Raw genomic sequence first — 15,769 nt, 5'->3', positions numbered from 1 at the left:
CCCACACATTAGAGGCACTTTACATAAGTGAGAATGAAAAATGCCTCTAAAACAAATTGTGTCAAACCATCCAGTTATTAAAAGTAAAAAACAAACTCATCTGGTCTCTGTAGAGCCTGTTAGTCTTTATCTAGATCAGGGCTGCCCAAACTGAGGCGCCCAGACCAAAGCTGGCTCACCATGATGTTTGATTCGGCCCACCAGATGTTTCTATCTTAAATTAAGAATGAATATATAAATTATTATTTATACTATTTTATTTTTGTTGTCTCCTTTGTCTCTCTCACCTTTCCAGTCTACCTTCACGTGTTTTGTTCAATAGAAGCAAAAGCCCCAAAATAATATAAAAAAAACCTCTTTAAATAGGATCCTTTATTCTGAATTATTTTTCATAATCTGAGCAGATGGATGTACTTTTGGCTTTGGCTCATGGCCCAACAGTTTTGGCTCTTGAAGGAAAAAGTTTGTCTAGCCCTGATTTAGATTTTACAAACCTCCACAACAGCCAACAAACAGCAGATGGATCTACAGAGAAAGACACACACTCATGGTGACAGCAGGATTTATTCAGAGTTCACCTTTATACTGCATTTGTAAAATGTGTAGATGGTGGGTGATTTCAGAAAGTATGGCAAAAGGAAACCTACCAAAATGCCAATGAAATGGAGGGAATGTGGATGAGGAGAAAACATTTAGAGAGGTGAAATTATTTTTAAAAAAGTATAAAATGAACATTGTGGTGAGAGAAACACAACTGCAAGACTGGGTTGCAGCAAAGATTAATTTAATCTAAGATTAGTTCTAATCACAGGTTAGCAAAACTGGGTTTAAATTAGTTAATACAGATTTAAAATTAAGCAGAACTCTGGTGCACAATTAAAAACTAATCTCAATTTATTAAATCCAAGTTTAGTGATGTAAACGTCAATTCAGTAGAGCTTAATCAACATGGTGATGCTTGCTTACTCAAATTAAAATAAATAAATAAAAAATAAATTAGCATACTGTCAGGACCTAGAAAGAATAACAAGGATGAAAGCTGCTAACTTATGGCTGCTCTGTATCTCTTAATAAAATGTTAGCCTATATGTATTGATTGCTACTCAAAACATTAACAAAACATTACATTGTTTTCTAGCTAGCTAAAAACTTTACAAAACATTGTGTTGTTTGCTAACTAGCTAAAAAATGTACAGAACATTATATGCTAGCTAGCTAAAAAGTTAACAAACTATAACAGTTTGCTAGCTAGATAGAGGGTTAAGAAAATGGTAGTTTGATAGCAAGCTAAAAAGTTAATAAAGCATTCCAGTTTTCTAGCAAGCTAAAAACTTAAAACATTGCATTGTTTGCTAGCTAGCTAAGAAATTAATAAAACATTGCATTGTTTGCTAGCTAGCTAGATAAAAAGTTAAGAAAACATTACAGTTTGGTATCAAGCTAAAAACGTAGCCAAATATCGCACTGTTTGCTAGCTAACTGGATAAGAAGTTAAGAAAACATTACAGTTTGCTGGCTAGCTAAAAACTTAGTTATCCTAACCAGCCTGGTTATGATGGCTCAGCAGAGAAGGTCTAATTTCTTCTCCTAAGAAAAACTTAATTAACGGAGCAATATAATAGCAAATATTAGGAGATTTAAAAACATGCAACAGCACAGTAAGGGGAAAAATTAATGTAGGTTAAGAGCAATAGCTAAACCAAGGTTTAAAGAGAGGTTTAAATCAAATCTTTCTTAATTTTAAGCTAGTTTGGTGTTTGGTGCAACATCATTTAAAGTTAAGACACGATTTAAGTGGGTTTAGAAATTAGTCCTTGTTGGTGCAACCCAGCCTTAAAGCTCTGAGACTAAAATGTCCTCATAAACGTCTGTATGGCTGTCTGGAATCAAATACTGCTCACCCTCGAGCCATCCTGTGGCATGGAAAGACTGATATAACACAGACAGACAGTGTTCAGAGGAGTCAAGATCATGAATGATTTACCTGAGGAGCACGGGCATAAAGCCAGGAAGAACACCTTCATTAATTTATAAATTAGACCTATAGATATCCCGACAGGTGATTAATTAATAACAATGCCCTTATATTATAAAGGGATACCAACAGAGGGAATAAAAGGTCTTTCAAACAGTTTCTCTCCCTTTCAAGTCAAAACTAAAAAGCAAATCCTCCACAGTCGAATGCATCAAAGTCGGAGTCTCCTTCAAAGTCGAAGCTGTTGAAGTGAGGGGAGTCGACGTCCTGGCTGCAGGCGTGGAAGGAGCCGCCCGCTTGAAGCTCGGAGAAGCCCCCTGTGCCATGGGCCATCTCTGGGGCTCTGACAGCGAGGGGAGAGGACGGGGAGCAGGAGTTGAGGTATCCCAGAGCAGAGGAGGCCGCTGCCCCTCCCATCAGCAGGCACACTGCCCTCACTGCCCGGGCATCGCTGCTGTTGCCATGGCGAAGACAATCTGACACACGATGAGGTGGGGCCACAGAGACGCTGCGCATGGGCCGCCGTGATCCAGTGCCTGTGGAATGTGATTTGAAAAATAATATCAACAATATGCAACAATAAATAATTGACTGATCCTTTACTAAGCTCCGCCCTCCTTAGTTACTGTTGCTATGACTGTCAAGCTTACATTTTCAAACTGCACATTTGCAGTTTACGGTGATAATGGTGGCAGATTTAAGTAAACAAAAGCAGCTTCTCACTTCTGGCTCATGACCAGGGATTATTTCGGCTTAAATTTTGACTCTCATTAGCAGATTTCACTTGTGTAGCTAGCTAATGTGAGCTAATACTAAAGCTTAAACTCCCTGAGTCGGCTAAGAGGTCCATCTCCAGTGGACTTTTTGATCTGTCACATTTTAAAACAAAAACCCTGTAAAAGTGAATATGTAAAGTTAATGGCTGCATACATGATATAACATTACTGCTAAAAGACTGAGAATAAAGCTACAACCCAGCAAACATTTGTGGAACGGCAAAATACGACACATATGTACAACAAATGACAGGAATTTTCTCTTTGTTTGGTCATTTTTTTCTAATTTTTAAGAGATTTAAAATTTCCTTATTCAACAAATGGCTCTGCCAGACAAAACAATGTCAAATAAGATATACTTACTGCCATATTAAATATGGTTTGCTTAAATTCTTAATGGAAATTAATGAATTACCAATTAATCATTAACATCCTTACTCCAAATGTGTGCTGCCACAGCATTTTGTTTTGTTTTTCATCTATACATCCTGGTTTTCATTGGTCTGTCTGTGATCAGATCACCTCATTGGCTACTTAAATCCAGATGACAAGTTTAGATATTCATTCAAATTGTACTCAGTACTCAAGTATGATTTTAAAAGTAACTAAGTAGATAACACAGTGAAAAGCATACTTAAGTGCAAGTAAAAGTACTGACTTGAAAATCTACTCATAAAAGTACAAATACCCAATAAAACTACTTAATTACAGTAATTTGAGTATTTGTAATTAGTTACTTCCACCTCTGCCTTTTACTAGTAATTAGAAAATATACTTGTGTCCCTTTATGTCACTGAATAGTTGTCAAATTGGTGAATGAATTTCTTCATTTGCTTGTATTTTATTTCTATACACTGATTTTTCTAAATGCAACTTTTTGTTGATGAAGTGGTGACGATCTTTTCTTTATTTTTTCTTAAACGGCCAGTTTGTAGGATTAGTGGCATCTAGTGGTGAGCTTGTAGATTGCAACCACCTCACTTTATGGTAATGAAAACAGAACAATTCTTTTTTTTTTTTTTTAGCTAATTCTAGATTAATTAAAACATGCAAATAAATATCGTATTCCATTTCAGTTATATTTTGCCAACAGATCCCAGTAAAACTTACAGATTGGACCTTTAAATTACTGTGCATTTAGCTCTTTCACCCTACTACACCCCCAAATGCAGCTTTAACTTGTGTCTACATCTGTCAAGTAACTCGAGACGACCTGATAGCGGACCTTGGTTCTGGCCTCTGTCTCTGAAGGAGCCTCCTCGTTCAGTGACCCGAGACAAAGGAGGGGTGCCCTCACCCACCCTGGGTGACCCGGGGTCTTTATCACTGGAGGAGTCGGGCAGGGGGTCTCTGTCCGTGATGCAGGGAGTGATGCTGCGCTGTCTCTGAAGGGTCAGGGGTGACATGACACCCTAGAAAATGAGACGAACTCAAGGTCATTATGTCACAGAGACAAACAGTACACTGTAAAAAAAAAAAAAAAAAAAAGGTATCTGTTTTCAGTCCAGGCTGCCTTAGAACTTTAAGTTGACTGAATTTGAAAAGACAAGTTCAAATAAACTTTTCAAGTCAGATAAAGATTATATTTATTCAGTTGTACTTGAGAAAACATGTTCATTAAGTTGAACCATCAACTCTTCAGTCACACTGATGAACATTTAGAACATTAATTATTTTATATAGTTTATAAACTTAATTAACAAATTCAATACTTATCTCAAAGTGTGTTAGAGACACACTAAATTTTCATCAAATATGTTTTCTTCAAACTAAAAAAGGGAAGGGTCTCAGGAGACTTTTGACTCTCAAGCAATGCATGCTGGGAAGTTTGCTAATATGCTGATCATGTTTCTTTAGAAACTTAATTTAATGAGACTCATTAAACTCATGTTTATACATTCTGAGGTGATCTGGAAAATAAACACAAGATTTAAGTTTAATAAACTTGAATAAATTCAACTGAGAAAAGATTATGTGATGCCACTAAATTCCTGTTTACTTTTTTTTTTTTTTTTTTTTTACAGAGTGACAGTAATACAGATGCCTCACATACAAAAATACCCAAGGAATTTCATTTGGATGTCTGCAGATGTTCCATGTTTTTAAGATTCATATGATTCTTGAGAATTGGAACAAAACTGTATTTTGAAGTGGGCTGATTTTTGCTCTTTAATTATGGCAAGATAATATATTTTAGAAGAACGAACTCTTGGCTATTAAACCTTGTAACGGGCCAGCGTCCCAGTGATAAATTCTCTTATTAAATGTAGATATCAGCTCCATCAGATGGACAGAACTGACATCTTACAGAGTTAAAAATGTAAACATTTTTCATTTCACAGTAAAGTCATAGTGAGCAGCCATTTCATTTTTTAAAATTTGCACAGAGTTTTGTTAATGCTAATCAAAACACACATTTTAAAACCATAATTCTTACTGTTCTTTGATTTGGAAGGGCTACAGAGTTGACATGTTATGATTTGTTTTGAGACACATCAGATACCAGTATTAATTAATTCAAAAAAATAGAAAGCTTGCAAATGCTTGAACAGTATTCCTCACTTTTTCTTTAAAACCAGGAAATGAGATAGGGGTCCTTAGGGGATAGCTAAACCCTTTTATGCCTGATTAAATCATGTTTTTGTGAAAATCTGAGTTGACCTAAATCTGGGACACAACTTTAAAGGGCAGACAAACATCAATTTTAAGATTTTAGATGATATACTAGCATATGTTTACACATATAATGTGGGTGTTGTTAATTTTAGATTTTAAAGACTTTTAACACATTTTTAACATGTTATAAAAAATTAAAGCAGGCCAAAACATTTAATAAATTACATATATTTCTGATATATAAATTCTTAAATAACACACAAAAAAATGTAATTAGAGTGTTGGTTTTGATCTTTTTTATCATTATTATTATTTTATTTTGTAGGACATGATTTGTCCCAATTCTCAGTTTTGAGGTGTTGTGATGAAGACATGGAGAACAGGACAGACTGAAGTGTAAACTGCTGACTCACCTCCCTCACTTTCCTGATCAAATTCAGCCAAAGACTGTGAAAGATAAAACGACGAGTCATTATATTTGAACCAGAGCCAAGCTCGTAACATCACAAGAGAAAGAGCAGTATTGTCCAAGTCTGATAACCGCAGTAAACATGTCTGATAGTGAGGGGGACAAACGAGGACTGAATGTGTCAATATGTCACCATGTGCAGTTAACATCAGATAGTGAGTGGGACAAAGGACATTTGAATTCCAGTGTGAGTTTTGACCCACTTGCAGTCATCAGGGTTGTCGGTGAGAAGCAGCAGGAACTTGTTCTGGGGCAGGATGAGGGCGAAGCAGCAGTCCCTCCTGCCCCCTGGAGGCAGTTTGGGCAGGTCAAGGATCTCTCGTCCCTCTGCGATCGACTCACAGTTGGTTTGTAGTGCAACCACCTGGTCAGGAGGGGACTCTGCATCCCGGCACACCAACAGGCTTCCTTCCATGGTCAGGACGAGGTACCTCTCCTTCCACTGCTTAAACATGAAGCCCCCTGCGGCAAAAACACAAAGAAACACTCATGTAGTGTGCGGGAGGTTGTTTTTGTTATCTTGGGTGATTTATGGAAAGATTCACAGGAGATAAACAGATCTACAGATTAAAAATAGTTGAGAAAATATTGTCTTTAAGGACTATGAGGCTACAGGGCAGCGTGCTCACCATGACAATGCTAACACTGATGTTTGTATGGTGTAATATCGACCATTTTACAACCTATTTTAGCATGCAGGCTAAGTGTCTCAAAGTAAACGTCCTAGCTTGCAGTCTACCATAGTAAATACGTTTGGACCTGATTTAGGAAATAAGAAAGAAAAGATGAACAGTTCTTAAGTTGTTTCTATCCTTATGACTTACGATAGGAAAAGTAACTTCCCAAAATCTCCTCCTCATTTTTCTCACCTATAGCAGTGACTAACTTACTAACAAGCTAACAGTTGCTATGCATGCTGCTTGCTAACAGTAGCAAGGGTAAGGGTAAGGGTATGTTTGCTAACAGTAGCTAATAGTATTGTTGACCAGCAGTAGGTAATGGTAGTGTTAACTAAAAGTGGCTAACTGTACTGCTTGCTAACAGTAGCTAATGGTAGTGTTTGCTAACAGTAAGTAATGGTAGTGTTAACTAACAGTAGCTAATGGTAGTGTTTGCTAACAGTAAGTAATGGTAGTGTTAACTAACAGTAGCTAATGGTAGTGTTTGTTAACAGTAGCTAATGGTTGTGTTAACTAACAGTAGCTAATGGTAGTGTTAACTGTCAGTAGCTAACTGTACTGTTTCCTAACAGTAGCTAATAGTAGTGTTAACTAACAGTAGCTAACCATACTGCTTGCTAACAGTAGCTAACTGTACTGTTTACAAACAATAGCTAATTGTAGTGTTAACGAACAGTAGCTAATGGTAGTGTTGGCTATCAGTAGCTAATGTTATGTTTGCTAACAGCAGCTAATGGTAGTGTTAACTAACTACTGCTTTCTAACAGTAGCTAACCATACTGCTTGCTAACAGTAGCTAACTGTACTGTTTACAAACAATAGCTAATTGTAGTGTTAACGAACAGTAGCTAATGGTAGTGTTGGCTATCAGTAGCTAATGTTATGTTTGCTAACAGCAGCTAATGGTAGTGTTAACTAACTACTGCTTTCTAACAGTAGCTAACCATACTGCTTGCTAACAGTAGCTAATTGTATGTTAACAATAGCCAATGGTAGTGTTAACTGACAGTACCTAACCGTAATGCTTGCTAACAGTAAGTAATTGTAGTGTTTGCTAACAGTAACTAATGGTAGTGTGCTTGGAGTTCTTGGAATAGTGCTAACTTGAGTAATCTGTATGGATGCCCTTTTATTGCTTTTTCAAAGTAGATGCTAGATACTGAGACTGTGTCTAATATCTTAGCCCACTCTCTTTCCTTTACCTCCCAAGTTAGTGTTAAACATCTGTGAATTAAAGTGTCCATCTGTTTATATGTTTTAATGTAAGTTTCAGAATGTTTAAAAATCCAACAGTTACAAAGTTGTTTAGTTTGGTGAGGAAAGTAGTGTCAGTTGCTAGATAACAAATTTTAAAAGTTGATAAGTGATGTTTAATTGAGTATTTAGACTCGTCTTTGAGATTACTACCAATTTTACAGGTGTCTACCCTCTGTCACTTGAGTGGAGAAGTTGTGATTGTTTTGCGCTTCATTGATAACCTTTTGCTGTCATTTATTTTTGTTAAGCATGAAAAACCACTGCCATGTAAAATATATTGTCTTGAGCTGCATTATGTTCCATTAACTGTTAAACTGAGTGACAAAAAATACAAACACCTGAAAATGTTTAGTTCCCCTCATGAGGGGCATCTTTACCAGGACATCGGTTAAATTTCAAGTAAGGTGCATGTGTATAGAAATGCAATGACAAATGCAAGCATGTGTGGCCTGAATTCTAAAAGAAATATAAACTAGACATAGACAGTGAAGCTGGGACTGATCCAGTCCAATATTGGAAGTGACATAATTCACTCATTGGAATGATGCAATTTTTCACTTTTCTACAAAGATATGCAGTTGGAGCTGGCACTGGACCTTGAATCTGCCATAACGAAACATAAGACAGTCTCCACCTGAGTGAGCCGGTGACTGTTAGCTAACTCAACATGTCCTTAGATTGAAAATATGTTTGTCTCAAAAAACACTGAAAAGCAAGACAGCAACTTGTAATGTGTGTAAAGCAAATATTCTGAGGGGTGGACATTGTTGCATTGCAGATATCTAAGTTCAGGTATCAGAGATGGAACTGAAAAAAAAAGTGGATCAGTGCATCTCTAATAAACAACAGTGGTCAGAGCAGCATGAAAGTGTGAAAGTGAACAATGAAACAATGACAAATGAAAATTAAAATGTTAAAGAAATAACCATTATTTCATATTTCATATGAAAGCCATAGTCAGCCACTTGAGAGGGGCCAAAGAGCCATGTGCTGCAACTCTATAAGCAATATTGTGCCATATTCAGTGTGTAAGTGTGTATCATGGGTGCAGATCTCAGGGAGGACAGAGGAGACGTGCCTTCAAGTCTCCTAAATCCCCAAGATGCCCTTCACTTGCGCACACCACAAACCCCCAGTTCAGACGGTGTGCACACGCACATAAATGTGGCTCCAAACTAAGGATCTACAGTGAAGATTCAGGCTAAAAGCAAGGTGTAAATGACGTCTTTCAAATCAACTTGGCATGTTGGTGCTTTAGGAGACTTTGATTACACCAGCAGTATGGAGTTTTTTTTACATTTGAAAACTGGTCACCATTCACTTAAGTTGTTTGGGAGATTCTGTAACAGGAGTGTTTTGTGGACTAAATTAACCTGACCTTCAACTGGTATGAGGTTGAGTAGATAATGACTGGATTTTTGGGTGAACTATCCCTTTAAGTCTGTCTGCTCACCTGCAGCAGAGTGTATTTTAACATAAATAATTCTCTTAAATTGAGCAGATGAAGTGGAGCTAAAACCAACCTGTTTTCTACTTCTTTCACAGTAAAATGTGGCTTAATAAGCACAAACTGCAGGTGGTGATGAGTGGGTCAGGGTTTGTTAAGACCTGCACCCACCCAACCTCTTTGTGAGAGCCACTCCACACCGCCTGACCCACAAAAATGTGTTAATCAACGAACCAAACACGACGGTTATGTCCAGGGCTTTATTTTCACTGCTGTCCCCCCACCTAAATTGTAATAAGATCTGTGCCCTTGATGTGTATCTCTCCTAACCTGTAGAAACCAAAGGGAAAGCTTTTGGTTTTGGCACAAAGTGTGAGTTTTCAGGACAGAACACACATGGTGGCGTTGTTATTGTAAGTGTCCCAGACAGTGTCCGTTGTGTAATAATGATAATAGATGGAGAGCACATGTTGATGGACGGGGAAGATCTGCTCTATTTCTCCATACAGAGGATTAAACGTGAACAGGTGGATTTTGCAAAAGAGGGAGAGATAGATAGATAAATCGATGGAGGTATAGGAGGTTGGATGTCTGTCACCATGGCGACGCTGATGTGCCGACAACTTTATAGAATTGTGACGGTATTTTACTAATATTTATCCACAGTTGACAGAGAGAGAGAAACAGAAAGACTGCTGACATTGCTGGTAAACAGTGTCCTCTGCCTCGGTCCCCTGAGCCGTCATATCAAATTAAATTGGGGGAGATATAAAACAGATGTATCATCAGCACAAAGACATGAAACATTGGCCCAGTCCTGGATCCTGACTTGGCTCAGAAAATGAACATCTCGTCATTCTGTAAAAGCACATCTGGGAGCGATTATATCACACAAAGAGACTCTCAAATTGATATCACTCATCTTAAAGCTGGAGCGCTGAGCTGAGACACCATTCCTCTTCATTTATTGCTAAGTCTGCTATTCTTAGATGAATGAAAAAACAAAAATTGATTACTCCCAGGGGCACAAGTTCAATACACTCAATACAATGAGTCTAAATTTAAGACTGTAAAAGTGTCATTTCATCAACTAAAACCCTGAGATCCTTCAAAAAGGATAATAATTTTGGCTGTTTTTATTGTGATACAGTTTTTTTTGATGATGATGATTTGATTTTTTTGGCATAATTTTACAATGACAACTGGCAATTTCAGATCAAAACTCTCCACATGGACAAAATAATGTCACAAACTGCCACAAACAACAACAACAACAATAACAACAACACAGCAAACTAGGGCTGCAGCTAACAAATAGTTTCATAATGGATTATTTTCTCTATGTATCAATTATTTGTTTGGTCTATAAAATGTCAGAAAATGGTGGGGAAAAGTTGATCAGTGTTTGTCAGTCTGTAGAATAAGATGTGACAACACTATTAAATTTAAAATGGTATTTTGACAAGCAATTCGCATTTAACAAACATTGTACCCCTTGCAATTTGAAAATTGCAATAGTTCCTATTGTGATCTCGATTAAATTTCTATTAATTGTTTAGCCCTAGATGCAACTAACGATTATTTTCATTATCAGTTCATCAAGAAAATGATCAACAGATTAATTAATTAATTAGTTGTTTGGACCAGAAAATTTTCAGAAAATGATGAAAAATGACAATCAGTGTTTCCCAGAGCCCAAGATGACATACTCAAATGTCACATTTTGTCCATAACCCAAGACAATCAAAGAATTTTGTCTTTTTTCTTAAATAATTACACAAACCAGTAAATCACTTATCATAACAGTTTGCCATGAATTTAATAATCGTTTCATAATTGTTTAATTGTTGCAGCTCAACTGCGAACTAGAGCTGCTATGATTAGTCGATTAGTCTATCAAAAGAAAAACTATTTTGATAATCCAGGACTTAATAATAGGATTGCATGTAAAGTAAGTAAAATGCCATGTTGGGCAAATAAATCTGGGAACTCACTTGTGGTAAGTGGTAAAAAAGAATTCAACAATTAAACGACTTTGATTAATGATTAATAGTTTAGGTCATTTTTCATTCATTAATAGTAGAAAATGTTGTTTTCTGCTTCTCAAACAGGGAGATTTCCTTCTTTTTTGTTTATTATCACATTAAGCTGAATATCTTTGGTAATATGGACTGAGATGGATTTTTTTAAACAGTTTTCTGTCTTTGACATTGTAACCTTACTAAACACATCACTTTCGGCTTTGTTATTTGATAAGCATTAATAAATAAAACACTGTACAGGAGCAAGTAAATATTGACTTCAGGCAAGTAGATTTCTGACCCACAAGAGGAAAAAAACATTAACGTTGAACCCCGTAATTAACTAATTGCGTCAGTCATTTTTACAGTTTCTGAAATGTGAGGATTTTCAGCTTTTCTTTGTCATTTATGACAAAAAAAGAGTCTTTGGGTTTTGGACTGTTGCTTTAACAGAGGAAGAAGACATCACTTTGGGCACTGGGAAATTGTGATCGGCATTTTGCACAATTTTTTATTGTGCATTATTATTATATTTTACCGACTAAAAAATTAAAGCTACTACAAGGAACTTTATTTATTTATTTGTTTAGATATTTATGTATTTTGGAAGCACCTGTGGACAAAACAGTAGTGTTTCCACCATAATAATCACAATATATAATGTCAAAAATACAATGATTCAAGTAAAAACCTCTTACTGCTTGTTTTTATCGGGCTAATGTACTACTCATTGTAACTTTGGCAGGTAAATGGAAAGACAAGTTTGTTTAATTTGATTTCACAGAGAATCTGACCAGGTCACAGACATAGGAATAACTGTATAGGTTCAGCCTGATTCCTTGTTTACTTATGTAGGTCATACAGAGGCATCAGTAATAATTTGAGACTGCCTCGTAACTAGTTAAAAACTCTTTGCAGTAGCTTTAATTAATTAGTCATGAAAATAATCTGCAGATCAATCGATAATGAAAATAATCATTAGTTGCAGCCCTTCTGCAAACATAGTTAAGTCAGATGTCAGCCATAGGTGGATAGGGAACAGTTTTAGGTGACTACACTGAAATAAAATACAACTTTGACTTCTGATGTATAGAATGAACACAAACATGAAGCAAACAACAATCAGACAAAGAAATGCAGCGTATCAGTAATTGCGTGGAGGGAGAGAACTGCACAATCAAAGCGGGCCTACCATATTTCCTGAGGAAGCCCCGATGAATGCCTGCTGTGCTCATGCCTGTGGTCATCACGACGACAGGGACTGAAATGAGAGGCAGAGCGTTTGATGCAGGAAAATGGGGTAAAAGAGAGCAAGAGAGAGAGAGAGGGAATAATCCCCACTATTTAGGCCTTCCTTCCTTTAAACCCATGCTGTTGTGAGTGGAATTGGAGCCATCCCCGCTGATGCACACATAAACATCATGCTGTATGAGAGGAAGGCCCAAATAATCATAAAAGCGATGGGTAAATCCCACCAGAAAGATCCTATAATATTCCTAGTGACCATCACCAGATGTCACGCTCACATACTGCTGGTCTCTCAGGAACGCATGGATTTAGGCCTCTATTCCCAGTCCTGCTCACAGCATATGGGTGATTCATAATAGCTTATCATTAAACTGTCATCAAACCTGTTTCTCAGTGTATTTCTCTGCCCTTGGATGGCCTCCGAACCAGGGCTTGGATCACCTCCCGCTCAGGCAGATTAAAACAGAGGGATTATTATTCTTGCACAGCTGGACGCCTGTTGTTGCAGGGCTGTGGATAGGCCCAACCAAGATTTTAATCTGACCGGACCTGGGATACAAGCAACAACCTCCAAGATATTAACTGTTTTTCAATGTCATATATCCAAGCGGGATTAAACGCCACTCATTGTAGCAGCTTGTGCTTGCTCATCACAGTTAGAATAACATTATGTAACAAAAGGGATTGAGGAGAAACACAACACAATCAAACAGGTCCCATATTTACAGATAAATGAGCTGTAAGATAGTGGCAGCCTTAAATAGAAAGGGAGATGCACAGTTCACGCATCCATCCATTATCTATAACCACTTATCTTTAGCAGGGTTTAAGCACAGTAAGAAAATCCTTCCTTCAGCAGGATACAACGAATAGAATTAAGTCAACAGAGACAAAATGCCAAAAATACGTACATTGAAATGAAATAAGCAATGATACTTGGGCTGCAACTAATGATTATTATAATTATTAATTAATCTGTTTATAATTTTCTTTTTGAAAAATGTTGATCAATGTTTCTCATTGTCCTCAAATGTCTTGTTTTGTCTACAACCTAGAGAGAGGACCAAAGAAACTAAAAAAAATATTCACATTTAAGGAGCTAAAATCTGAGCATTTTTGCTTTTTTCTTGGATAATTACTCTCAAAATAGTTGGCCATGAATCTAATTTGCTGCAATTAATCATTGCAGCTCTGCATTACAGATGAACATTCAATGTTCCTATTCTAACTTAAGATAGGAACAATTCATCACACAAGCATCTTAACTTCCCAAAATCTTAAATAGCTGGTAAGCTCTATACGATTTAACGTTGTCACCCTTGCCAGTCGGCACCAGAAATAGTAGTAGTTTAAACTAAATTTTAAACTAATAGTTTATTCAGGCATAATGCCAGTTAACTGTTGCCTCTAAGATGTTTTGCAGCTCAGTGGAGCAACATGTGACCTCATTCAGCACAGACACGGACATTAACCTGCAAGCAGAGCAGCTGCTGCTGCTGCTGCTAGCATTGCTAACATTAGCCACACTGTGTAGCAGGCTGGCAGCTAACATCAGCGCCACGTCATTTACACGCGGATAATGTGATCCTCTTCAGTCTGAGACGTTGAAGCATTTAGTGAGTTGTTGTCATGTTTCGTACGTTAATATGTAATGTTTGTATTGCATGGTGTAAAGTAGCGCGCATTGCAGCGGAATTTTAAGTACAATTTGGCAACGGTAGACTACATCTTCAAATGGCTCTTAATACGCTTTTTTTTTCTTCTTCTTCTTTTTTTTGCTTTCTGAGTGTTTTCTTAATGTTAGACTAGTCGATTAGTCTAAATTAAATTTTGCGTTTAATCAACAGGGAAATTAGTCACAGGAACATCCCTAAAAGAAACTATTCACATATAAGAAGCTTAATTGATAGTTTATTAATAATCATTTAATTGATTAATCATTGTAGCCCTAAACAAAACCAGTAAAAAGAGCAGTAAGACAATAAAGTTGAAATAAAACTTAATGTTCTTTATAGCCCCTTCCAGGAATGCTTTATTTTCACTTTGCCCTCATCCAGGAAGGTCAGAGGTCACATTTACTTAGAGTAGAGTGAGGTGTGCCAGCTGCCTCTAGGGGGTGTGTGAGACGAAAAATGTAATGGCGGAGTAAGGCCAGAGATATACTCATGATGCTCGAGAAGCGTCCATGGAAGCAACATGTCTTGAACGATGATGGCTGCTGAAGAGCTTAGCATCAGAACTGGAGAGTTTTTCTTTATTGTAAAGAATGGCACTGAAGGCTTTTCTCAATGGAAAAGATGTTTTCACTCTTCTACTGACCAGCTTTGGCAAGAGTTTGATCTGATTGGTCAAAGTTAGCCCATGTTGGACATGATAGACGTTCATCCAATCACCTGCCAAGTGTTTTTTTTAGTGCCTGCCCTTTTCCAAACAGTTTCTAAGGACAACCTCCTATAACTATGTCTTTATCTGAATTAGTTAAAGCAAATAAAAATCAATATATCTGCATTACAATTGCACACAGGGACTCTTAGACATGCACATTTTATGCATTCACACTAAAGTTAAAAACATTTGATAACCTAACAAAAACATGCAGGTGAATGAAGAATAATGTCTGGTTTCATGCTAATAACAGTTGAAAGGAGGGCTCAACAAACTGCACCAAAACAGTCAATGAGAAATTATCTGCAATCTCCTGTGTGATACCAGCAACATGCCAGAACTTTTGTTTGAAGCCTGTTTTTGTTTTGAGTGACTCTGGAAGTTAAGTTAAGTCAATACAAAGCACTAAATCATAAAAGATTATCTCAGGGCAGTTTTCATACAGAGACAGTCTAGACTCATATTGTTTACAGAGACACAACAATTCCCACCAAGAGCAAGCACCGATTTGCTGTGAGTACTTGCTAATCATTAAGAGAGAGTTATTTAGCCAAGTGTTTTTGAGAAACCAGGTTCTCATGCTTACAGTGACAGATCTGTGCTATCGTGCTAAGTTTAAAAGAAAGCAGATGTTCAAAATCAAGCAGTGTTAGACTCCAGTAAAGGTTGCTTATTTTCTAGTGTTTTAGCCATTGTTGTGCCCAATATATGCTTATGTTTAGCACTGATTTTGTCCATCAGCTCTGTAGAAAACAATGTCTTGTCTGTCTCTCATTGTTTGATTTGTCTACATACGGATTACTTTGACGTAAAGTTGGCAGACTGGACTGTTGTTTCACAGTGGGATCAGTACACCCACGCTTGTACATCACAGGGAGTCTGTAGATGCATTGTT

The 15,769-nt window shown here is 37.0% G+C and overlaps 1 protein-coding gene across 1 annotated transcript; it reads right to left on the bottom strand.

Moving 5' to 3' along the window:
• Positions 1 to 1,794: 1,794 nt before the first annotated feature.
• On the bottom strand, positions 1,795 to 12,503 carry LOC146328457 (uncharacterized). Its single transcript, XM_084716402.1, has 5 exons — positions 12,434 to 12,503; positions 6,040 to 6,298; positions 5,781 to 5,814; positions 3,977 to 4,163; positions 1,795 to 2,511 (listed from the first exon to the last, which is right to left on the bottom strand). Exons 1-5 carry the CDS (start codon positions 12,486 to 12,488, stop codon positions 2,156 to 2,158), a joined length of 891 nt encoding a protein of 296 aa, XP_084572528.1. The 5' UTR covers positions 12,489 to 12,503; the 3' UTR covers positions 1,795 to 2,155.
• Positions 12,504 to 15,769: the final 3,266 nt, after the last annotated feature.

This window comes from Lutjanus erythropterus, chromosome 4 (assembly GCF_056507025.1).
Source record: "Lutjanus erythropterus isolate fLutEry1 chromosome 4, fLutEry1.hap2, whole genome shotgun sequence".
Taxonomy (NCBI): domain Eukaryota; kingdom Metazoa; phylum Chordata; class Actinopteri; order Lutjaniformes; family Lutjanidae; genus Lutjanus; species Lutjanus erythropterus.
This window is presented reverse-complemented; position numbering and strand designations above follow the sequence as displayed.